Source organism: Cygnus olor, chromosome 2 (assembly GCF_009769625.2).
Source record: "Cygnus olor isolate bCygOlo1 chromosome 2, bCygOlo1.pri.v2, whole genome shotgun sequence".
In the NCBI taxonomy this organism is placed as follows: Eukaryota; Metazoa; Chordata; class Aves; order Anseriformes; family Anatidae; genus Cygnus; species Cygnus olor.
In genome coordinates, this window is record NC_049170.1 from 48,510,228 (window position 1) to 48,537,201 (window position 26,974).

A 26,974-nucleotide genomic window follows, 5' to 3' on the forward strand; every position below is an offset into this window, starting at 1 on the left:
CTTTAAGAAGATAGTGAAGCCAAGTTGGTTTTGAAATGGTTCCTGCTGACCTGGGCAATGTGACTGTTGAGTCTGTATAATCAAAGCATGGGGTTTTTAAACAAAGCAGTAAAGTGATATGGGCACTGCGTCTGCAAAAAGTGCCTTGCATAGCTAGACCACTCATTCCATGCTTAGTTCTGGATATTTATAAAAAAACACCAAACAAAAAAAAAACAACCCACCAAACACAGACACAAAGAAGATAAGTTCAGGCGCTAAGCAGTGGTCAGTTTCAAAAGTGGTGGGCTCAGTATGAAGGTGATGCATGCTATACAAGTTTTGAGATGATCGTTGTGTCGTGGTATGCCAGCTGTATCCAGTTCTCAATACCTCTGATGAAAGAAGTTTGATGTCAGAGCACTAAAATATCTGAGATAGGCAGCTGTCTGTGCTCATCTCAAAGAAAGCAATATTATGCTTGCTATGCGGAGTGACAGAGAACATAGTCTACAGTTGACTGTAACCGCTGTTATGAAAAGGTGCAAACTCATATATAAAAAACAGAACAATATAAGAATACCAATTACATTCTCTCAATCTAAAATTAATACCACTATGGTACACCAAAAACTTAGAGCAACATGGTTATTCTGGTAATTATTGATTTTGTGACTGCCTCACATCATGGAATTTTTTGCATCAGTAGTGGCCTCTAGTTCTGCATTTTTTTTTATAGTCTATGTTAAAGTTGTACACAGAGTGGAAATATTCCTGATAATGTTGACAAAGTAGCTAGAACACTTGTAACTGCAAGACTAGCACACAGAGAGAGCTGAGTGGCTATATTCACTGCTGTCTGATGCCAGCAGCTGATAAAAGACTCCACGAAAGCAAAGGAAAGCTATTTTACCTCAAATATGCACATTTCTAAAAGTATTCCATAACACCTAGCATATATTATGCTATATGCCTAATATTTTTTCTTAGGTTGAAATACCAATATCAGAGCATCTTTATAAAATAACAGGCATGAAAAAATAGTTCAGACCTGGACCAAGAATTCAACAGAAGAGTTTAAATTTTATTCACAGAGAAAAACAACTAAAATTTTAGTGTAAAAATAAGCTCAGATATGTGATGAGGCTCAGTTAGATCCTATATACAGAATGCTCAGAATTATGTTAGTGATCAGCTTCCAAATTGTTTTATATTGCTCAGACTACTCACTTTTAACTAAGTCCAAGTAGCGTTGACAGCCTAGCTGAGTTTGATTTAGAATATGGAGTTAGATGCATATGTTCAAGTGAAGATATTGAGCTACATTTAGAGAAATTTAGGCCCATTTTCAGTGAACAAGCAGACAGTTGAAAAAGACTTATGGCTTCTCTTTACTAAGGCAAAACACAGAAGGCTGCAGATACATAAAATCCTATTCAGCATTGCCCAGAAAAATCAAACAGAATGCATGGAAATGTTTTCTTCTCTACAGAATATTCAACCTTCACTTTAACACCCTGTAAATATATTCCATAGGTGGATGTTTATAGATCCAGTTTCTATTTCAGTTAGAGTAACTTTAGAATAAAATATTTGCTACACAGCAGGCAAACTTTAAAGGACAACAAAAGTTGTTTACATCCGCAAAAACATGAAGAGCTTAGATTTAATCTTATTTGCATAATTTCTACTCTATGCTTCGCAGAAGTGCTAGAATGATAGTGATATATAAAAAGAAGCTACTTTTCTCAATACTTTGAGAAAATCCTCTGAAACGCCAAGACTCCTTACAAAAACAATTTTGAGAACAGCTTTGAAAGAATGGCAGAGGATCTGAATAATATTTTGATTGCATCAGAGAAGTATGAAAAACATACAAGATGGCAGGAACGTCTTTTATTACAAGTAAATCCAGTCAATCATTGACTGATTGTTAATAGAATAAACAGGGAAATCCAGACAGAACTCAGGCAATCAAAATCTTATTACTATACATACAGTTCATCAAATTCCTCAAAGAGGTCAACTTTGAAGTAAGCACAGCTGCCTCTTCAGTTAATGTTTGTTTAGTACAGCCCATTAATAACTGTTGTTGTAGCATAACCATTTGTACTTATCTCCTGATTAAATTACCTGTTAAGATATCTGAGCATGAGAGAAGTGAATCAGCCTCAATCATACATTACATTTTCTCTTAACAATGCCCTGACCTGCCAAGAATTTGAGTAATCATATTACACAGAATCTTGTGCAAAATGAATAGCACCTAATTATCAACTTTTTTTTATGAGTGCCATCTAACTATTCCTTACATATAGGTAGGTCCAGTTTTTAGCTACAAGATTAAAATATTAGTAGTATGCTGTCTGAATGTGCCAAAAGGTTTCAGTATTTTTTTTTTTTTATGAATTTTTATTTGTATGGAGGAATAAATGTAAGATGTCCAAGTACACCAGAGACTGTGAAAGTGAGCTTAAATTATGTTTTCTAAGCAACCTCTGGAAGCAAAAGCAGTCCAAAATCAATTGTCTACTTGAGTTAATATCAAAGTAGATAATAATCCTTCTTCCTATTTCAGTAATCAGTTATCTCCATGTAAAACATTACATCAAAAAAAACAGAACTATTTACAAACACTTAAAGCTGCTACGTTTAGAACAAGTTTGGACCATGATGTCCTCCTAATAATCATAAAAAGTATCAGACAGCCAGCTCTATGCAATTAGTGGGCAAACTAAGGCTCTGCAGACAAACATCAAACTGAGAAAAGATAAATAAGTGTTTCACTTGCTGATAATTTAAATTTCACTAGCTTTAGCTAAACTACATTTTCAGAGTTCTTTCAACTGCCTGAATAACAGTCAAATCTCAATGCTTCTGATCAGGATGACATACCTACAACTTGACCATTACCTATACTGACTTAAAATAAATATTACATCTTCTGAAAATTAAAATAAAGAAAAAAATTGCAGAGATACTTTTTAGAATTGCTTCTGTTTTCAATGGAAAATAAGTTCTTTAAAGCAAAACACGAAATAGCAGAAACAAACAACTGATATCCAGCTTCCTTTAAATGTCCGACTTTCCTTCTTTCTTCTCTCCCTTCCACTGTAGCAAACTGCACACAACACTCAACGGAAGATTTCTAAAAGAACACCAAATAAGCAAGTTGGAAAGAATGATACATGGACGTGTTTCAGGATTTGCCCTATTTGAATCAAGGAAATGGAGGTGAGACCGTGGCTGCAAAAATTTGCTCAAGATATGCTTGGCTAAGAGCTGTCTGAGGTAGCCTAACAAACAAACCACAAGGTGTGATGTGAAAGGAAGAGGAGATGTGGGATAGACACTGATTTAGAAATGAGAAAACACAGTGGCCTTCAGTCTTCCCTAAAGTGTTGAGAAAACAGAATGCTGACATTATTTTTCATGATCATTTCATCTAGTAAGGTGATGAGGCTTAGGGACACAGTAGACTTATGTCCTTTGCTGTGATAACTTATTGACCTTTTCTCATCAATGCATATAAATATCTGAAGGGAGGGTGATTCCATCAAGAGGATGGAATCAGACTCTTCAGTTGTGCCCAGTGACAGGCTGAGAAGCAATGGATACAAACTGAATATGAGAGGGCACTTCTTTACTCTGAGCGTGACAGAGCACTGGAACAGGTTGCCCGAAGAGATTGCGGAGTCCCCTTCTCTGGAGATACTCAAAACCTGCCTGGATGCCATCCTGCACAACATGCTCTAGGTGATACTGCTTGGCATGGGGGTTTGGACTAGATGATCTTCAGAGGTCCCTTCCAATCTTGGCCATTCTGTTATTCTGTGAATCTCTTTCAATTCCACACTGATGATTTCACTGCTGAGTTATTAGAAGTAGCACTGGACAAATTTCTTCAGCTTTCTCTACTAATCACATAAGATAACGGATAAAATAATTGCTTTAACGTAATATTTTAACATTTAATTATTTCTATGTTATTTAACCTCTTAGAGATGAGTGAATGTCAAAATCTTAAACAACAAAAAGCAGCAAGAATACCTTCCTTATATTACAATGGCTTTGGGCTACGTTCTTTACAAAACCAAGTAACTTCTCTTGTTGCATCTGCCAGCCACTTCACAACAGCAAGTGCTCCATGAACATAAACAGCACCAGCACACTGATTCCTAGCATAACACCATCATCATTTCTCTACAGAAAACTAACCTCAGAGTGAAGAAACCCAGCAAGACTAAATTTGTCACTTGCTTTAAGCCACTTGAAAACAAACGCTTCACACTGAAAATGAAAAACTGATTAGACTGGAGAATTAAGTCTTTCCAGCTTCCACACTGCCTTGTATAAGCTTTTTTTTTTTTTTTTTTTTTTTTTTACATTTTACAGACTACATTACCACACATATTCCTCCTTTTTCATAAGCATACTCCCACATGACATCATTAAATCCCATTTTATTACTTAAATTACATTTCTTGTTCATGAACACATCTTCAGCAGGATGAAGGTAACAGTCACAAGACTACTCTGGAAAGGTTAGTGATGACACTACTACTTCCAGCTCAACCTCCACGTTATACATCTTCCATGCACTTTTCTCCATGTCAACGCTAACGTTTGCTCCCTGATCAAACCATGCTGGGGAGGTAAAATACCAGAAACACCCCACCACCCACCAAACAAACCCAAAACATACACCCTCAACAAAAAAAAAAAAGTTTCTTCTGATTCAGCTGCCTGAGGATCAGAGAAATATAAATGTTACCATAAAGACACTGCTGGTGGGAACAGAGACCATTGGAAGGAAAACCTTTTGGCAGCAACTGTAACCTCAAATCACATTCTTGGAACCCACGCTAACTCAACTATGAAAACAATGCCCTGGAAATCAGGCTTAATTTGTTCTGTAGTTCACCTAGTCTAGTTTTCCAAATATGCAAGCTAAATAAAATGAGAATTTAAGATAAATCATAATTTAAGATATTTATATTTGTAGGATAGGTTGAAAAACTTTCATTTCTTTGGTCTGTAGCAACATAAAGAGTAACGAATCATGAAACAAACAGTACCAGAAGCTCTGGGTTTTAGCAAGATTCCTGAATAGCATCTTAAAAAAAAACAAAACTTTTTGCAGCAATTATGAAAAACATGCACACTCTTTTGGCTAAGTGCATACACCGCAACAGCAATTCATTAATGTTTTCCAAAAGCCACACCATTACAAAACACTAGTACTCAGACATAAAAACTACCCACAATAACAAATTGCTTTAGGTGCCACTGAAAGCACCGAAGGAAGAAACAGTTGGGTTCAGGAACTGGTACCATGATAAGAAGAAATACTTTTTCTTGTGAAAGTCTTAGATAAAATGGGCAACAAATAAACAAGAGAAATCAAAGTTGTCAATTCCAAGAGTTACTAGGCAAAGTTAACAGCACTGATGTGAAATTCATGTTAGATTATTGCAGTAGTTAAAAGTTATTGGACCTTCCCCTAAAATATCAGCTTGAAGTTCCTCCAGAATCTCTCTAACAATAGCACATCTCGAAATTATGGTATGTTATATACATAAATGTTTTCCTTGACAAAGTGTGCCGTTTCCTTCTCATGTTTTTACTATATTTTCTGAAGATAACTCTGAAGGCCTGTTATGGCTGGAACCTCATAAGCAACTTACTGCCAGAAACCAGCAAGTTATCCACTCCTGTCTCCAGCCCTAGTTAACGATCTAGGCTCACAGATGAATTAAAGTTCCAGGGTCACTAGATTTTACAGTAGAGTCACGTACACTGTAATCACTTCATGAAAACACAGCATGCAATGATAGGATTTTTTTCCCTTCTACGTATCGTTTGGTATTATACAGGAAGGCAGTTCATTTGAAGAAAGTGCATATGAAAATAACTGAAAAAAACAGCTAGTAGAGGACCAAAATCATTTTCAAACAGTGTGGTAGTGAAAAAAAATACAGTTCTTTCTGTAACAGAAAGCTCCCATCATCTGCAGAACTATGACACCTGTGACTTAACAGCATTGCAATTACACATTTATGGATAATGAGGCCCCATTCTCTTCTTTGGCTCTTTGATACTCCCTACAGCCCGCGCCCTTTATATGCAGACCTCTCTTCTCCCGTCCTGCCACTGACTTGGTCCAAATTATTTGCAGATTTATTTTGAAGTGACACCTAGCAAAACTTACCACACAGCAACTATGCTAAGATGTTTCTTGATACAAAGCTATACTAAAATGAAGTTCTGCTTTCAAGGCCTACTTAAACATATGAGTACTCCAATTCCTGAATTTACGTTTGCTTTGTAGAACCTAGTTGTGTTTTAAACCAAACTGTACTTCTTAGTCAGCTACAGCTTTTGTTTCAGGTTACTACAGTGGCATATAAGGTTGGTTCACATATATGCATAATTTAACAGAAGCTAAACTATTATGCGTAACTAACAATCATTATATTAGAAACCTGTCACAATTAGTTATACTCACCTCTTTATCCATACTCTCTAAATCCTCTTTACATAGGGTGTACAGGGGCATCGTCTCAGACATACTTGGCTGGCGTTTCCGCTTAGATGGACCAGGCTGCTCTTCATTTCCACTCGCTGGTAGGTCATCTTCAAAAATCTGCTGCTGGTGTGGTTGAACAACTCTGAAAAATTTCAGGGGTCCCACATAAGAAAGATTTACTTGATTTATAGCTTTCCTAGAAATAAAATTCTACACACATTTTATGGCTACTGACTATTGGTGACTTTACTTAACAAGCTTCAGTGTTCTTCAACAGAAAAAGTCTTCCAATGACACTGCTTTTATTTTCAGTCTTATAGCTTAAGGTCTTATTTTACCATTGACAAGATACTCTCCTGTCTCTTGTTGTTCTTTTAAGCATCAAACAATTCATGAAGCTAAGAGCTTCATTAGCTGCAGAGGTGTTTCCCATAAAATACTTCAAAGTTTGTCCATCTGACACATTTATCATTTATAAAACAATCCCTATATTCTAATAAGGTTTTCCTGATCTATGTTATGCGTGTATTCTTCAGTCTTAAAGTATACCTTTCTAATTCTCAACCTCTCAAACAAGAGGTTTGCAGGTAGAAAGCTCATATCTGCAGCCTCAGTCTTCAAACGTTTCCTAGATGCTAAGTCTAGATGAGATACAAAGCAGACCATATTTCTTTTTGGCTAGTGTATTTAGACATGGTAGCATTTTCTTTTAATTTGAGTTTTATCATCTCATTAGTTACTGTACTTAAACCATACACTTAAGTACAAAAAGAAATCTCAAAATATTCTTCAGAATAGATAAAATAATCATAACTTCATGGGAATTGCTATGTAATAGTAATAAAAAGCTTGACAATATCTAGAACAACAGAAGACTTCCACCTTTCTCAGGTAATAATGGCAGGAGGGAAGTTACCTAACTAATAAAGACTGATAGAAGCTAAAACTGCCATGCAGTACATTTAACTAAGAATATTGGACTTAACATCACACTAATATTTTCAAACACATTACAGCAGCTCAGCACCACCCAGGGTCCTATTCAAAGATCTCAAGGTCATAAAAAGCTCATGGGTCATTAATTCTTTATGCTGGCCACAAGATTTTGTGTGTGGAGAATGATTAGCACAAGCAAGTATAAAAGTAGCTGTGTATCTGAAATGAGAAGCTGTTTCAAGTTGTAGCAACCAGGTGAGATACCACTATCAAGCTGCTTCTGACAGTGGTGGCAATTCAGAAAAGAGACAGCATAGTGTCTGCTGACAAGTCTCAGTGCAGCATGGCTCCTTCCTACTGAGTTTGCATTGCCAAGAAGCAGCTTTAGAGCACAGGTACAAGCTCCATCCAAATAAACACAACCATGTACTAAAGATTCATTAAGACTGTAAATCCAGTCACATGTAATTTTCTACAGCATCATTTTTTCCTGTCATGAACTTAACAACTTCTTGAGAAGGCTAAGTATCCTAAGTAACAAGACTTCTTTCAGATCAGTATTTCAATCCCAGAATGCATGAAATCCGAAAGCCAGATGAAGCTGTTAATAGAGCTCATTTTGAGGACTCTTATTTCCTAAATAGGAGTCTGATTCCTGCCAGATCCCATGGACAGATACTTGAGATGTGAATTAATTTTTTAAATTATGGGCGGGGGTATGAAACTCAAGTCAATTGACATATTGCCAAGAATTGCATTGCATGTTACAGAAGGTTCACATCAGCTCAACACTGCTCAGCAACACATCAGAAGTCAGATCCCTCACCTTCTTTCATTTCTATATACTAGAATTTTCTATGAAGGGAAAAAAAACAACTTGGATGTTGTGGAAATGAATTATCCAAACCTGTTTTACTCTTACGAAATTTTAATCACAGCTGAACAGTTTTTCCTCCCCCCACTAAAATGTTTTCTATTTTACAAGACTACTTTTCCCTTGGTATTAAACTCCTCTTGGGCAATACTCTTCATTAGAGAGGAAAAAATACAATATTCCACCGTATTTTCCAAAAGGGTCTTTAATATGATTTCCACGTCTTTTTAACAGGTACTCTAGCCAAGAGAAAGGTGGTGATGCTATTTACATTCTTAGTAAAACAGCAAATGACAAAACAAAAAGGTATAAGCATTTTATACAACTGTATAAAAAAGCTTGACTATGCCAAGTATTATACACCTTAATTATATGTAGCAGGCAGGCAGCCAAGCAGATTTTCTTATACTAGAAGAAAAATCTAGTCTATTTTTAAGGAACATATCATACTGATGACAGAAAGAACTTCTTTTGCAGTTTTTGCATCATTGTATTCTTAGGTATACACTTTGAGTACTTTAGAGAACATTACCTTCACCTCAAATGCTGGCAAGACAGGAATTATTTTGCATCATTATTAAATGAAAACTATTTTGGACAGTTTAATAACGGAACTATTGCATTCAAGAGAGTTGGCATGTCTATGAAGTTCTTTATTCTGAAGCAATAATATGCCGAAATATTAATAGTCTCAGGTTAGTCTTGGAAGACTCCACCATTGGTTAAAAAAATAAATCAAGAATACAGGGTGAGGTCATGCTTGATCACATTATTTTACACACAAATATTAACTGTGTATAACTATAACAGCTTCTAAAGGTTTCTGACAGATTTTTTCCAGTATTTTCCAACAGCTACTAGGTAAGCAAGCACTCCAAAAAGCAATATAAAACAGACTTCTCTGAGGTTTGTGACAAATTTTTTTTTTTATTAAAAACATTTTTCAGGCTTTACATTTTCATCTGTTATGTAGACTAAAATTTAAGGACATACAAATGCAGGAATTTACATTTATTTCTTATGAGATGAGATTCACGAGGACTTTTTCAGAAGTGACACAACATTCAACCCAGTATAGGTTGGTTGATACTTGTTAGTCTTACAGGCACAATTACAAAAATATGTTAGCCCCCTGCATGCTGGCTGGGTTCAACATCTGTGGAAGTAACAAACATTTTAATTCTTCAATTGACAGAGTACCAGGGCCAAAAGATACAATATTATCATAAAAATGTTTTTAAAAAGTTCTATTCATCATTCAAATTTTGTACTTTGTATTTTTGCTGTCAAAAGTAATAAGAAAACATGTAATACTGAGCATGTAAATTAGACATGAAATTTTAAAAGTGAAGTTTACATGAATCCCCCCAAAATTACTTCAGCCATCAGTATCTACTTGAGCCACCATTTCAAATCAAACATTTGGTGGATCTTCGCATTTTTTTGATATCAGAATGATGATTTTAACTTCTCATATGTAAGTTACACCTATTTTTTCTAAGCCTTGCCTTACCTGTGAATGTATTATTATTGTTCACTAGAAAAACTTTGACAATAATAAAGAAAAGATATTACAAGATGTCAATTGCGTTTCTTCTCTAGGACAACACTAAATTATTTATCTCACAAACTGTTACAACTATAGTGGTTCCTATGTTTTTTTGTAGAACACTTCCCATTATGGAAGTGCAAGTTGTTGAGATACATAAGCACCAAAGCTCTTTGTCGATTTTTTAAAGAGGTATCCTTACTGTTCTCAGACAGGAAGAAAGGTATTGCTAGCTTTCAGAAACAATCAATAAGCGTTCCGATCCTTTCCAGTACAGCCACAAATTCTTCTTCTGTCCTTCTATTTAGACTGCAACAACTACAACAAAAAGCAGGTGTTCCTGACTCTCACGGAACCAAGCACAATGTCAAGATCTATACGTATCAGAGATGACTTCGACTAAAAGAACCACGTGAAGTTCACTGTAAATTGCTTGTAGATACTTAAAAACCAATCATGTCCTACTTCAAATTAGTTTCTTTACAGAATTAAACTTAAAACAAGAACATTAAAATCCAAATAGAAAAAGTGAGAATTGAAAGACTTAGGAAATTGTTTTCAGATAACTCATAGCACTTTTCAGTAAGTAGCCTTGCAACAGGTTATCTTCTAAGCATAACAAGGTCTATTCTTGAAGAATAGAGAATATGACCAAGTACCGCTGCCATACTGTATGTGGCTAACTCCTCAATGGTTTCATTACACATCAGAGAAACCTTGTTACCCATTGTCCAGAATTCAGAATCAGATAAGATTTTTAGAAATTAACAGAAAACATTACTGCAGGCTTTAACTACTCCCTCACAACAGTAGCAGCTGCAAGGGATAACAATTTTATCTGTGCTTAAACTCAATGGCTTAGTTACAAATACTCTTATATTTCTGTAGGATGTGAACATACTAATACATGAAGTCTGTAAGGACACAAAATGCATTGCCCTCTACCAAGAAATTGCTGCACTAAAGTAATATTCTCTGAAGTCAAGTATTACAACAATTTTTAATTTGCCTCTGAAGCATTTTTCTTAAATTATCATTGATGTGTTCAAAAAGAAAGGTGATGATATAGTTAGTAATTCTGCTTCAGCTCTCACTCAGTTAAAACACAGTATAGCTGTTCATACAGCCTTCTGTTACTTACAGCCTTTGTGTTTGGTCTGCATTGTACATTCTATACATTAAAAGTACTTAAAGTAGTATTTGGTGACACTCTCCTCTCAGCTTTTATCAAGGTAATCCTTATAGTCATAATCGAAGATAGATGAACTGCGCTGAGGAATACAGACATGCCCTAATTCAGGGATCAGTGTTTACAAGTCAGTAATTTTACCACTAGAACTAAATCACCAGGAAATTATGAAAATACTGTGGTGGTGTTTTTTTTCCCCAGCATACATCTTAACACTAATCTTTCTTACAGCTGCTTAGTTTTGTGGTAAAGTTGTAGTAGTGACTAACTTGATCCACTTCCTTTAATTAAGCCACGTCAGCCCCAAGCACTGGCAGTCAAAAATGCTGAAATGAAATTAAATAAGGGCATGGGAAGGAGATACAGTCTCATTCCACCCCCACAATCTATCTGGGTCCCTGAAAAACTCGGCTAAGATGACAGCTGATCTTTAAGGTCCGTTCCAACCCAAACCATTATGTGATTCCATGATTCCATTTCTCTCCTCTTCCATAAAATGATTAAATGAAAAATCTCTGCATTAAAGAGAAAAGGGTTTAGTCGTGGACAAAACTACTCATTAAGTTGTTGATGGACAAATGTAGAACGTGCATCAAGAACTACACTTTTTTAAAGCATTTAATGATTAAGATCAACATAAACCATCATGGTGAAGCATCTTAGGTTGTGTGTATACAACTGTCATGATACTTCTTGGCAATATTTCTAGACAAACCCCTCTTTCCACAAGAGCTGACAAACAAAAAAAAAAAACAAAAGCTTTTGCTTCTCTGGATGCATGTTTTGTCTTGACTATTTAAAGTGTTTCACTATGACAAGTTAAATGAATGGGAAAAAATATACTTTAAAGACAGTTAAAAAGAACTGAAAACACAAGAGACTCAAACTCCTGTGTTGACAGAAACAATGAAGCTGAAATAAGTAAAAATCTACAACAAAACTTGAAAACTGAAAAAAAACACAAGTAGGCCAAAATCATTTAGCAACAAGAAAGTGGAAATATAACAAGCTATGATAATATACAAAATATTTACAAGTGAAACACCTCAAAGGCAGGAGATAGGATAGAAAATTTGCATTTACAATTACAATTTGTATTTTTGTAGCTGTTAATGATAAACTGTTTTATAGTAACTGTGTTATTCTGATTACATTGTACAAAAAGAATTTTGATCAAGGTTTACAAAACAAAGTGTTTGGCCTACAGCTGGATACTTTGGTACCACTGGAGTCCACAAGACCTGCTAAGAGCGCTGTTAGTATTTCAGAAAATTGGGTGTCTTACACAAGTACTTAGGAGTGGGTTTTAGATATTTTATGCATCCGTAAGAGCTAACCATTACCTTTGTAGCTTAACCAAATCCACAAGTTTTGACAAAGTCCAGATGCTAGCCTCATACTTCAAAAAGCAGGCCTCTACCTGTTAGATTTAATGCTCTACAGATTACTAACTAGTACCCAATAATATGGTCTTATTAAATAATACTATTAGCTACACTCCTCTTCCACCACTGCTTATATTCCTCAAAACAAAACAGGACTAATGCCATAACTGAAGAAATTATTAGTCAAGAGGAAATTTTACAAACACAAGCCAAATGCTATCAGATATATTTTAGACAAAACACAAATTCAGAATACAAAAACTTGTTAAAAATGAGGATGCCTCATTTTAGATTTGAGTTATTCTAATATTCTTTTTGAGCACACAAGTTACACACTACATTTATCTTTTTTTTTTTGAAGTTTCTACTCACACCTAGGTGAAGCGCAAAAAGCATCTGGAATTCTAGGATCCCAATTTCACTGCAGCTGACTATTCAGTTTCACTCATTTCCTTTTGCTAATTATTTACACAGTTCACTCTTTTTAGAAAACAAACAAAAAACTTAGGCAAAGATGACAATTTGATCAAAAGCAAAGATAATGACTTAAATTTACTACATCATCTGAAAATACAGTTGATGTGACTCTTAGCTATGCTTTATGTACCTGAAGGACGAGTGTTCACCATGGACTGGCAAGGTGATGGGAGGAGCTGGAGACTGGATGTACATAGACTGGCCAGAGGTTTGAGAACCTTTCCTGATTAGCTTTCCTGTGTTAGGATCATAAAGTCGAACTTCAGGACCAGGTTGAGACTTGGGATGGATGGGTGTTGGGTGAAACAGAGCTGTCTGAAATGTGCTGTGTGTATCAGGAAACGTGGCAGGGCTATTTTCTCTGTTGGATGAAGTTCAGAAAAAATTGTTTTAGAAATTGAAACGGACTATCTAAAAAGAACATAAGAAGTAGGTATTCTTTTATTTTAGTGAAAGGAATAAAAAATGCTTTGGAAGATTTCTGAGATTCCCTTTCTCCCCCCATTAAAGTCTCATTAAGATTAAAACAAAAATGCAAAGAAAGACAGTCATACTTACATTATTTAAAAAAATATTATATGTACCTTAGAAATGTTTTAAAATTACTGAAATTGCCTCCTGGTAGGAGCAACTATACAACCAGAACAGCACAATAACCTGCATATATATCACAAAGAGAAGAGCATGCTATTGTATCATATCCTAATATTTGCTCTTCAACTTGGCCCTGAGACAAGATAAACACACAGCATTAATTTGCAAGTCATCCAAACTCATTTGTTAAAATACTAAATCACATTTGATCACCCTGTTGCATTCTAAAACAATTTTAGAAGCATTAGCAGGAACATTTCTGGAGACTAAAACAACTACTATGGCAAACTATCCAATTATGATTAAGTGCCACAAGAAAAGGAAGCAAATCGAAGCATTAAAGAAAAAAAATCAGATGAAGTAGCATACTATACACTATGAAACCAATGCTATAGAAAAAAATTACATTACATAGTAACACATATTAGCAGTGCCACACAGGAGCTTTTAACATAGGCTTTCATCGACAACATTTCTGAAGTCGTCTGGTTGTAGAAACAATAGTTAAGGTCAACCAATTCCAAGTTTGCTTCATCTTTCTCCTATTCTTAAACTCATTTATATTCAAATATTTTCTCTGAGTATATCCCTTACTTAGTTTATAGCTCTTGGTCAGTAATTACTATTTCAGACAGCTTCATTAAGGAGAAAATCTTTTCCAACGAAGTTGTACAATTTGGGTTAATAAAGTATTTGCTTTAAGACAGATTTCCCTAAATCTTCAATGAGCTAGACGAAGTAGGATATTAAAGTATATTTAATCTGAAACAAAAGTGGAAAAAATTATCATGTTTCAATGAAATAAAAGACTAAGTTTAGATAGGTTAGAAAGTCCTACATTCACCTAGACATCAAAAAATGATGCTTGCAAGTTACTGCCCACTGCCAGACACCAAGTTTTCTAGTAGAATCAGGCCTCTGTGACAAGTTAAACATCTCATATAAACATTCCAAAGTGTTATTTAAAAAAAAATCTGATAGCAATTTTTAAAGACAAGTGTTCTAGTCAAGCCACAAGTGAGCTATGTCTCTTTACTAATTTTTAGGGATCCTGGGTTTCCACCCAATCTCCTGTTCGATAAGAGACTTTCAATGTTTCTATTTCTGCTGTCTTTGGCATTTGACGTTACACAGGCACATTTTGCCCTCAGAAAGCAAATCTCTAGCCTGTTCAGTCATTTAATCGCACTAGCATTGTTTTAATACAGAAAATATGCTATGCCCCTTCCTGCTTAAACCTAGAAGGGAAAGTCCTCTGATAGGCTTGCAAGGTGCTATTAATGCAAGTCTATCTAAACTGATCAAGCCAAGAAGCAGAGACTGGCTCTACAGTATGTTGTTGGAAATTACTTTACTCATGGCACTTTCCTAAAGAGGACTGCCCTTAACAGTTTTTTGACTTCCCATGTTAATTTAGTTTTTGGCTGTTTCTTCCTTCTATTTGCTGGCATCCTAATGCACTGATTATTTATAACACCTTCTCCTTCAACACATTTTGTCATCCCCAAAACTTGTTCTCTTGCTACTCCCTTTCTTCAAGTTTTTGCTTCTATCTTTACACTTTCCAGCCAGCACTAGATTCTTCTGCTCTAGCTTTCTGTTCCTCCATTCCTCCTGAACAAGCCTTAGAAAAAAAACAAATGCAACACTTCGATTTCTCATGTTGTGGGAGTGTATGGTATATTTTAATTCTCCTTTTCTTCATTTGTTGGTATTATTGCTCCTGCATCTTGGTGGCATTCCCTTCATTAGCATGTAGATGAACTGACAAAGTCAACTGCTCCAACTGAAGACGGCTAACGAAGACAACTGCCAAAGAAACTAAGTACCACAGGTTTCTTCTAATTCTGTTAATTGCTGAACTGCCTCTCAGTCCCTTAACGGTCTTCAGTTTAAGCATCATAGAAATAAACAAAAAACAGAGTTTTCATTGCACATGACACTGAGCTTATCAGAATCTAGTTTTATAGCTGCATTAACAAATTCAAGTAACTGTATGAATAATCTATTTTCATGGTCTCTACTTCCCCAGGCTTCCATTTACCTGTGTGTTTTGATGTAATCATCCTTCAAAGGAAAAAGCTGTTCCTCAACCTTGTCCCAGCGCTCCAGGCAGCTCCACAGCCAGTCAGGGTTTACAACATGGAGGTCTTTGCAATCCTGAGCTTGTCGTACTTTTTCTGTGCCTATTACAAAGTCAAACATAACAGTGTTCCCAGATATATACACAAAACAGTTTTAAGTACACACTGGTTTAAGAAAAAGCATTTTTGTCACTAAACTTAAAATATAAAAACCACCAAAACAATTCCAACTGATAAAAGTGAGACTACATAACACGTGATACTGTCCCACTCAAGCTAGATGAGGAACTGGCACCATGGAAGTACTCCACTAAAATTAATCTTTATGGAAAGCCTCTACATGTCTACTTTAAATAAATAACACAAAAAGTTTTGTATTTCATCTTCTTCATTTATATTTGTCAGAGTCTAAGCAGCGATAACTCTTCAATGCTGTTATAGCCTAGGACTAACTTGCCATACTATCTTTCTTATGCACAGTCTGAATACTGGAGTACACTATCATTTGACAGCCAGCCACTCACTCAAACTGTTTGACAGATGCACATTCAAAGTAGACAAATGGATTATTTATCGCCAAATGGGAACAATGAAGGTAAAGTTAAACATGGCAGGCTACAACACAGTCCATATGAAGCCATCAGCAACACAGTATATAAGTAACAGGTGTTCTCAAATTCCACCATTTAGAAGTAGAACGTCATCTTATTTAAAATACACATCAATTCCATCATTTGTACATACTGTCTTGGTGCAAGGGCGTCTATAAATACATTATTGCACTACTTTTAGTTCCTATTTCTAAAACAAACAAAAAAAAACAACAGCCCCTTCCCCACTAAAAACTCTAATTGAAGCCCGCCAATTCTGCATGAAGGCCTTGGGATTTTCACCTGCAGGTACTTAAGAAAACTACAACATACTAGTCTCAGTAACTTATCTTTTTTTTTTAAAAAAAAACATGTGAAATTTTTTTTTTTTTTTACATTTAAAATTTGAATTTATGAGCCCTTGAGCTATTTGATATGTGCCTTCAGGAATGAAACCTCCAGAAAAAAATCACAACAATTATGACAAGGAAGAAAGAGCATTAATTTGATGGTTTCAACATAGTTCCCTAGAATTTTATCTGTATGACTCTCATCTAACACGACTTTACTTGGTTCAGTTAAAAATGAGTCTAGAAGTACCTTAATTCTGCACGTCATTTGAAAATGAGAATGAACAGTTAAGTGCAAATATCTAAAGGTCTGTGTACAACCTGAAATAGAATCTACCAGCACAGACAGATGCATTTGAGGACTAACCTACAGCTGCACAAATTCCATATTTCATACTGAATGTACGATGAAGCTCTAAAAGTATTATTCTTCCAGTGGTGCATTAACACAAAATTAAAGTTGGTAATATGAAGAGCACCATGTAACCAAAACCACTTCCCTAGACTCAGACGTCTTACCTCTCTCAAAACTGCAACTCCCAGTCTTTCTGCTTTATCCCGATTTCTAAAGTGCAACTGCCTATTGCATGATCTAGCATACTGTAAATAGCATGAATTAATACAGTTGTGTCATCCCAGAGGCTACCTTCTATTTCTAACTGATATCTTGACAAAACAAGATTTCGTACATATGAGGTTCTTTGAGCAAGATTTGGCAGACCACTAAAGTTTAACTGGATAGGAGAAATAGTACTGCAATGCTGAATATCCTTGCCTTCTTTTCTCTCTCTCATTGGTGCAACTTTACCATTCAGAAGCATACTTCAGAAACCATTAAACAATTAATGGTTTTATTATTTATTTTATTTTACAATTAATATTAACCAAGAAAAAAATAGTCTAGCAAAAAGGATTTTGATCTATCCAAACAACAGTACTTCCAACACAGGTAGGAATATCTGAATCACCCAGCTAAAAGTCACTAGAGAAATTGTGTGGTTTTTTCTCTCTGGAACCCCCCTCCCGCCCCAGTTCTTTACTTCAAATTCCAGTCTAAAATTGTTTCAAAAAGTTAAGAAGGCATACATGCCTTTCCATATGAAACAGCTAGGCACGGTTAAAACTGGAAACACACAACATTGGCAGATTATTTTGAAGCAAGGGTTTGACCAATTCTACTACTGAACTTGCAAACAGAAGGTAGAAAAAACCAAAAGCCTCCTACTAACCTTAACAATTTGTTACTAAAAAGCAACTAAAATTGACAATGTAAAAATAAACTTTTACAGATGTTCTTCAGGAGATAGTTTTATTACAACAGTTTACCTTCTCTTACCTGAAGTATGAAGACGCTTCTGAAGTATGAAGGCACTTAAGCAACAAAGATAAATGAGACTTAGGCTGTACATTTATGAAGTGTTATACTGCATACTTGGATATATTCTCATTACCAAATAGCCTATCCCAACAGGGAGATCTGCAGAGCAAAACAGGTGCTGAAGGACTGATGTCCGCCTCATAACAATTTCAGGTTGTTTTGCCTTAAATTAACCCCGCCTGGTCCTGTGGACTGAATGCTGGCAAGTGCTCACTGGCTGCATCTTCCAATTCACTTTCATCCAAAAGGAATCCAGTCTGCATGCTCGAGACTGCTTCAGGATGAGCCAAAACACAATAAAGGGAGCGACCAGATCTGCTTTCACAACTCTCCTGATTCCAAAACCATGAAGTCAACATACACTTGTTACAACTTGTAACCAGATTACTAAACATTACTCGGAAAACCTGACTGCTAGAAGTTTCTCTTCAGACTTATTTAAAAAAATATAAATCTGCCTGATTTATGATCAAATCAGGGTCTTCATCTTCAACAACATCAACTTAAGACATGCCATACAGACATCAGGGCTTTGTCCTATGAGGATTAAGTGACTACAAAATGGTGATAGATACACTGTTAGGAGAACAGGCCTAGAGTTACAGACTTAACACTGTACTGTGCTTTGCCAGTGAAAGGAACAGCTCTTAACTGGTTTGTGCCCAAATTTAGAGCAGTGCAGCAATTTTATTTTTATATTAGTGACACGGCATTTGAAAGATATTCTTCAGAAAAAAAATCTGCAGACACATTACTGCTATGTTGGGTGAGTTCTTGCACCAATTCATAAGACAGCATTACTGAAGTCTTGTTAGCCTAACAGCTGGCAGCTTTCTCTTCCCTCTCAGCATCTCAGAGCCAGACTCCGGCATAAGCATTAAGTACAGAAATAAGGGTGAATAATGGGAGCTGTAGTTCATAGGGCAATGGCATTTTAAGCAACCTGATATTTAATAAAATTGACATATGCTAAGTCACCAAGAGTAAGGCAACGATGCCGATATAGCTTTCAAAGTATGGGAAAAGACGCAGAATGAAATATTTTGAAAAATAATAGAAAAATTGATGGTCTAGACTGAAAACTTTCCCTTTCTATCCAACTAGAAAGAATTTTAAAAGACCTGAACAGCTTTATCTTTGCTTTCCAAGAGCAAAAATTTAGTAAAAACAAATACATACACACACACAAAACCACAATCAACTACAGTATCTTTCATTAGTTTGGGAAGGAATATAACAAGGTTTATGAAATATTGTGGCAACTGTTCAGTCAAGTGTGTATATGGCTAAAACAAGTCATCATTCAGTGTAGTTTACTGTTACTTAAAGCAAAGTTTTAAAAAATGAAATAAGACTTGTGCATCATATAGGTAGGGTGGGAAGGATTACATGGTAGCCTTTTCTCAGTCACTCATCATTTAAACAGCTTTCTTAAATCTAAGTATTCCAGCCAAATAGTATTTTTCTCTCTATATAATGAAAATTAAAATCTTAATTTTCTCTAAGAACAAGGACTTATTTTCGAATTCAAAGTATCTGTATTTTCAGAAAAACTAAGTGCCTGTTTGCAGAGAAACAGACAAGTGTATACACACTAAAAGAAATTTAAATTATTTACTGCAATAGGCTGCAAGGATGCTGTAAATACAATCCCAAATGGTACTAATTAACTGTTCATTCCATACACCACGCTATGATGTGTTCACTTGGGGGCAGGGGGAACCTTCTCCCCCATCCCTCCAAGTCTGAGGGGATGCTCTGTTTTCACATTATCAAAGGAGGTGAAAGGGAGGAAGTCAAATTCTCTTCAAAACTCAAAAGCTAGCACTACTCACCCCCCACAACTGCTGCACATTAGGAACACGTCATTTTACTACAGCGCAACTAACGAACAGTAATCTTGTAAGTTAACTTACTTGGTCTGAGTCCTAAGTCTGCTATTCTTAGTGGCACCATCCAGAAGCACCCTACTGACAGCTAAACACCATACTGATGGCGTAGGGTGGGCCCCACAACTGTTCTGGTTTCAGTACCTAAGAAATTTATTTGTGAATTATTTGTGAATAAAACTCAAAACTTCCCTCCACCCTTTCACAAGCAATTTGACATCAAGCAGTGCTTCACATGTTTACCATGGGAGCCAGAAACTTAACATCTGTGTGGCTTACATGCAATAACAGACTTGCAGAATTTACCTTCTAACACCACAAGAATCGCTATGAAAATCACGTTGACAGTTGAATTATCACAAATCCAGCTGCGACATGACAATTTATATCCTTAAAATCTCTGATTAAACATCAGAGATTCTCTCTTGAAATTAGAATGATACAGCAAAATTATTCCCATCTAACCAAATGTCTGAGAGGTCTTCAGTTGAAACAAACAAAACACATCACTCCTTTGCAAAACCAAAACCACATGCAATCCATGAAAATCTTACAAGGAAAGGGAATCAAGAAACATAGCTTTTTCACTCTAAATATTCCTATTTCACTGCCATTGTTACAGAAATAATTGCAGAGTGCTGATGAAAGATGACGACATTCTCTCTCATTAGGCAGAAAAAACTGCCAAGTTACTTTTTTTTTTTTATATTGGTGCAATTCTTTTCTCACAAAAGACAAGTCAGCTTCTCCATACTGACTAAGTTTCTTCACCCCCACAACTCAAGAACAGCAGTATTCCGGTGATTTTTAGCTTTAATTATCTTGCAATATTTGAATGGATTTTCCAGTGTTAAGTTTCAAGTGCAAGACCAACATTACATGAACATCCTTAAGAAGAGTGCAGGTCTTGGCGAAAAACTTGGAAAAATATAAGCCACCCCACAATTCATTTATTATTTAAAAGAGCACTGAAAAATAGTTTTCCATATATTAATGAACTAGATTCAAATACTGTAAAACATGAATATAATCAAAATCTAAAGTTAAAACAGTTTTTCATACTAAGATCTGTATCAGTGGACAATTCACTAAGAATGTTCAAGGCAGTGAGGAATTTGCTTAAAAAAAATAGAAGCCAGGATATGTTCATACATACACATACTGCTCCCCAACCCTAACCAGTTGGTCATTCTGAAGACAAGCAAAAAAGCCTTAACTACTTCTCATTTTCACTTGCTATGCACCTTAACCTAATCTTGAATAACACTTTTTTCCCCTCCAGAAAAGCATGGGGTGAGGGACAGAGTCCAATTCACCTACATTTATCCTAACAACTTGCCACACCATATAATAGTTGCATCCAATGTACAACTACATTCAAGAACCATCTAGTGCAAACTATACCAAGCAACCTTGAAACAAAGCATCTTATGATTTGAAACTGGAAAAGCCTGAGTTGTACTGAGTCATTTCTCCGATGAAGTACGGCAAATTTGTGTAATTCTTTGCTGGTAAGTTTTGCTATTACTGCAGTTTTAAAAGAGCTGTTCAGCAACTTCAGTAAAACTGCAGAGCCCCCAGCTAATGCACCCAATTGTCATCTTCCGTGACAAAGACACACACAACTCCCAGATGACTGGAGACTTGCTAATATGACGCCCATCTATAAGAAGGGTCATAAGGAGGATGTGGGGAACTACAGGCCTGTCAGCTTGACCTCAGTGCCAGGAAAGGTGACACAACAGATCATCTTGAATGCAATCACACAGCATATGTGGAACGACTGGGGGATCAGGGCCAGCCAGCACGGGTTCATGAAAGGCAGGTCCTGCCTGACCAACCTTATCTCCTTCTATGACCAGGTGACCTGCATGGTGGATGAGGGAAAGGCTGTTGACATAGTCTGCCTAGACTTCAGGAAAGCCTTTGACACTGTCTCCCACAGTATTCTCCTGAAAAAGCTGGCAGCTCATGGCTTGGGCAGGTACACTCTTTGCTGGGTTAAAAACTGGCTGGACAGCCAGGCCCAGAGAGTGGTGGTGAATGGAGTGAGATCCAGTTGGCAACCAGTCACAAGTGGCGTTCCCCAGGGATAGGTGTTGAGGCCCATCCTCTTTAGTATCTTTATTGATGATTTGGATGAGGGAATTGAGTGCACCCTCAATAAGTTTGCAGATGACACCAAGTTGGGGGGAATCTGTCAATCTGTTGAAGGGTAGGAAGGCCCTGCAGAGGGACCTGGACAGGATGGGTTGATGGACAGAGGCCAGTGGGATGAGGTTCAACACGGCCGAGTGCCGGGTCCTGCACTTTGGTCATAACTCCACGCAGCACTACAGACTTGGGGGAGAGTGGCTGGAAAGCTGTGCAGAGAAGAGGGATCGGGGGGTGCTGACTGACGCTTGCCTGAACATGAGCCGGCAGCGTGCCCAGGTGGCCAAGAAAGCCAACAGCATCCTGACTTGCAACAGGAACAGTGTAGCCACCAGGACCAGGGAGCCGATCGTTCCCTTTTATTCTGCTCTGGTGAGGCCGTACCTTGAGTACTGTGTTCAGCTTTGGGCCCCTCACCACACAAAGGACATCAAGGCCCTGGAGCATGTCCAGAGGAGGGCTATGAAGCTGGTGAAGGGCCTGGAACACAAGTCCCGTGAGGATCGGCTGAGGGAACTGGGGTTTAGTCTGCAGAAGAGGAGGCTCAGGGGAACCAACCATATTGTTCTCTACAACTACCTGAAAGAAAGCTGTGGGGAGCTGGGGGTCAGCCTCTTCTTGCAGATAACCAGTGACAGAACTAGAGGAAATGGCCTCAAGTAGTGCCAGATGAAGTTCAGTTCAGGGTGGAAACTAGGAGACATTTCTTCTTAGAAAGAGCAGTCAGGCACTGGAACAGGTTGCCAAGGGAGGTGGTAGTCACCATCCCTGGGGGTGTTTAAGGAAAGGTTGGACGTGGTGCTTAGGGACATGGTTTAGTGGGTGACATTGGTGATAGGGGGGATGGTTGGACCAGATGATCTTGAAGGTTTTTTCCAACCCTAATGATTCTATGATACAGAGAGTGTCAGGATATCATCAGATCCCTGACTCAAGATAAATTGTATTCCATACAAAACAAAACCAAATCATTACAGGTGAAATCTGAAAAACTAAGAAAGAAATCACTTCTACAGCTCTATAGCAAGACCACTAATATTTGTAACAGAAAAGTTTGTAGTTTTATATAATGTATATAACAGTCAAGATCCTGATATCAACAATTCTTAACCAAGAATAGATATGCTACAGAGATAATTTAGACTGTCTACCTTTTACACAAAAAAGAACACACAGCATGAACGGATTCTCACAGGAAAAAAGCTGATGGAAAATCTGAGTCTCATTTACTTACCTGTCCTTGCTGCAATGAGATGTGTTGCTTTGTCAGGATCATCAGCACTTAGTACTAGATTCTTCACAATTTTAGCTCCAAGTGCTGTAGCATGGTAGTGTTCCCGTGTTTTCTCAATAGGAAAGTTTGTTGGGTACAGTCCACTAAATATTATGGTTACATCTGCCAAAACTTTACTTTTCAGCTCTGGTACTATTTTTCTGATGTCTGGAATTTCCTCAATCTCTTTTTTCAGGTATTTATCATACTTGGTATAATAATCAGTGTGAACCCGCACAAGGATTTCTTCGAGGTATATTAAATGATCATCGTCATCAGTATCGTCCTCCTCCTCCTCTTCCTCCATACTCTGGTCTAAGGACTCACCCATTGTAATTCCAGACTGTTCACTATTCTGAGACTCTGTTTCAGCTTCTTTCTTGTCTGCACACCCATTTCCTAAATCAGAAATGCTTTCCTGTTCACTTTCTTCTTGTGCTTCAAGATCAGTTTTGTCATGAATATTTTCACTAGGTAGAGATTGTGTCCCCCCAGAGTGGTTCACCTGACCATCCTTTTTCTCAGTTGCATCAGGGCAACTTCCTTGCTGTAAATTTTCATCCTGCAGAGGTTGTTTGGATTTCTTCCAACTTCTCTTTTCCTCGTTCTCACTATCTGATACAGAAATGGGCGACTTTCTGGTATCCAATCCACCATCACTTTCACTGTCACTAGAAAGTTCAAAGTCTAAATCACTTGTTGTCTTCTCTTGGGTTTGCTGTTTTTCTAACACTGTCGTATCAACTTGTTCAGAAAAATTCTGAGATTCCTTAGTACTTGACAAATTGTTAGTAACCTCACAGTCTATTTTGTGATCAGTGCTATCATTTAAGGAGTCCTGAGCATTAACTTTATCACAAGAACTCAAATCCCACACAGATGTTTCACTGCTTACAGAAGTATTTCCATTTGCAGTGCAAGTGTCCTTTGTAGCTTTCTTGAGACCATTGCTTTGTTCTTCTATACATGTTACATTCTTCACTTCTTCAGCATCTTTTGCTGATGTCACTGTTGAATCCTGTGCCTCTGGTTTAGTAGAGTGGTTTACTAAGACAAAAAAAAGGACATACATATTTTCTCAGTTTTTTTTTTTTTAATCTTGACTAAGTTTTTATTTAAATTTCCTTCTGCCTTCAGGCCATTGACATACAGTTGACACACAAAGTTAAGACTTCGCTAAGCTCAGTAATGACAACTGACAACTAGACTTCTCAACGCTGTTAAGGTATTTCATATACCAACTATTACTAGAACCAGCAAGCCTAACAAACTTCACCTTTGCAAGGTAGCTGTTTAAGGAGATTATTGTTTTTAACCACAGAGATCATAAGTCAGTTGTCAACCTTGCAAACATTAAAGACATGTTCTTGTAGCATGACTTTGGACTACATTTCACGGGAAATCAAACTACTGCAGAGGAGATAAAAACAAACAATAAAAAACAGGGCAGAATTCACTTGAGATGGCCCTGGTCCAGAAACTCAACTACAAGAGCTTCTATAAAAATTCCATGGCTTTCATTATTTCCTGTTTTCATAACCAAAGTAACTGCATTTTTAGAGCTGAAAAGATATATTTTGCCTAGACAAAGATACTACTCAAAGTTCATTTGAGATTCTGAGAGAATGCAAGTAAGGTATAATGAACTCAAAACAGAAAAGTAGTTTAGGTTGTCTTCATCAGATGTCTGAAGACAGAGATAATTAAAGAAGCCGCAGACATCCAAACCGTTGCACTCATATATTCATCAGGAATGCTGGATGAAGTCATCCCACTTTGTCCCTCTTTTCTGTGTGTGCCCCTGCCCTTTAAATAATGATACCAGTCAAGGACAGAAGTTCCACGCCTTGATTCAGCTGGATTACATTATTGTTTCCATATACTGGATATTTCTAGTTCACAAGGGAAAAAATGGTATCATATATTAAATTAAATTAAACAAAAACACACAAAAACTTGACTAAACTGGACAAAAAACAATTATTTCTTAGACATCACCTTTCAAATACATTTTCCCCCAGAACAAATGCTAATTCAACTCTTTGTCCATAATACTACTGCCAACATCCAAAATACTACTGCCAAAACTCTACTTTAGCTGCAATGCCTCACCAAAAGGAAAGCTATTAACAATAGTCCAGTTCTACTGAGCTGTTTGCGTATGTGCTGCATGAGCACTCTGTCAACTACAATAAGCCTAGAATCATTCACCTGAGTGAAACAGTGACACTGTGAAGACCACCACCACGAGTTATATTAATCATGTTTGAAAAGTGAAAAAAACATTAAGATTTACAAATTGTTTCATTACTTTTCTTCTTCACTTGAATTTCTCTTGATCCAGGAGGTGCATTAATATCTCCTATCCCCTGAAAGTAAACGTATTTCTTCACGGTTATCAAATTGGGTGCAAACTTCCAAACATCCTCTCTGTCATCAATGATACAAACCATGGAATCCCCACACGGGAAGAGATCTCTAAGAGACAAAATAGTTGAAATTACAGTTTAGAAATAAATACCATTGCTGAAAACAACTACTGCTGATATTTTGGTTTATTATGGGTGTGTCTGCAGGATGTGCAGATATATGAACCTACCAAAACAAATCAGCTACATTAAAATTACAGAAGTCAAAATACAATAGTCAAGCTAATTAAAGTTAATAAAAAAACAGCTGTTTTTAAACCCTTACCCCACAGGCCAGAAGCAAGAACCAACAAGCTCGAGCAAGAGCAAAACATCACGTTTCAGTCTAGCTTTCACAGTTTACATTGACAAACAGCCCCAAGCCAACTATCACACAAATAATACACTATCTATATAAGTAGGAAAAAGACAAGAACAGTTTTAAAAGAGTAGACTCATTCAATCCAAGACAAAAGAAGCAAGAAATACTAATATTTATATCAACCACAAGGAGTAGTGATCAAGATATGTAAATGCATATGAAAAAACATAGCAAGAAAAGAAAAAAGCTTCTCATCCGCTACAGTCTGATGAGGAGTGCACAACTGTTTTTAATCTAGCTTCATGAATTAACAAACGTTTGTCTTTTAGGAAATGTCTTTATCCTACAATAAAGATAATAATCTATGATCAGAACCTGAGTTTAGACTAGAATATGAATTCAAAGGGTCTAGATGACCTAAGTTCAAAGAAAGTAACAAACAAGAAAACACCACTGCAGAACAGAAACTTCTAGATGCACAGCACATTTGAAAGCCAAAAAAACTAGATATGCATATTTGAACTAACATCAAACTGAGAATTTTGAGGTAATTAAAAACATGCAATATACAAGTCATTACACAAGTCCACAAGCAATAAAATGGCAATATAATTATTACAAGAATAAGAACTGTAAGTGAAAAATAACATGCAATTGCTTCACATACTTGTTGTTCCAGTGCCAGAAAATACGTTAAATAGATGAAATGCTGCAAGGCATAACATCTCGGTTTTACTGAGGCAATGTTGATATTTAAGAGGCAGATAAGGAAGCACTATAAACGAGCTAAGTACAGAGGGAGTAAATTTAATTAAACTGACAGTATTCTCTCTCTTTGTTCTGTTTAAAATATAAGACCCATATACATACCTAAGATTCCCAGTTTTAGAAAATGGATCAATACATTCATCCCTTGACAATATCCGATGGGAAAATAGCTTCTTTTCAGGGTCCAGAAATCCTTTTGGAAGAAGATGGCACAAGGTCAATGCTCAAGACACTTGTTCCTTTGTA

At 36.6% G+C, this 26,974-nt stretch overlaps 1 protein-coding gene across 2 annotated transcripts in view; it reads right to left on the reverse strand.

Annotated features, from left to right (window-relative positions):
* Nucleotides 1-26,974, reverse strand: part of CTDP1 (CTD phosphatase subunit 1) — a 95,125-nt gene that overhangs the window by 39,346 nt on the left and 28,805 nt on the right. For both annotated transcript variants that reach the window (XM_040548021.1, XM_040548022.1), the window contains exons 6-11: nt 26,831-26,921; nt 25,542-25,708; nt 23,192-24,277; nt 15,557-15,698; nt 13,049-13,279; nt 6,488-6,650 (exon numbers count right to left, since the gene is read on the reverse strand). In XM_040548021.1, coding sequence (XP_040403955.1) covers nt 6,488-6,650; nt 13,049-13,279; nt 15,557-15,698; nt 23,192-24,277; nt 25,542-25,708; nt 26,831-26,921 — 1,880 coding nt within the window. The remainder of the gene's footprint in view (nt 1-6,487; nt 6,651-13,048; nt 13,280-15,556; nt 15,699-23,191; nt 24,278-25,541; nt 25,709-26,830; nt 26,922-26,974) is intronic.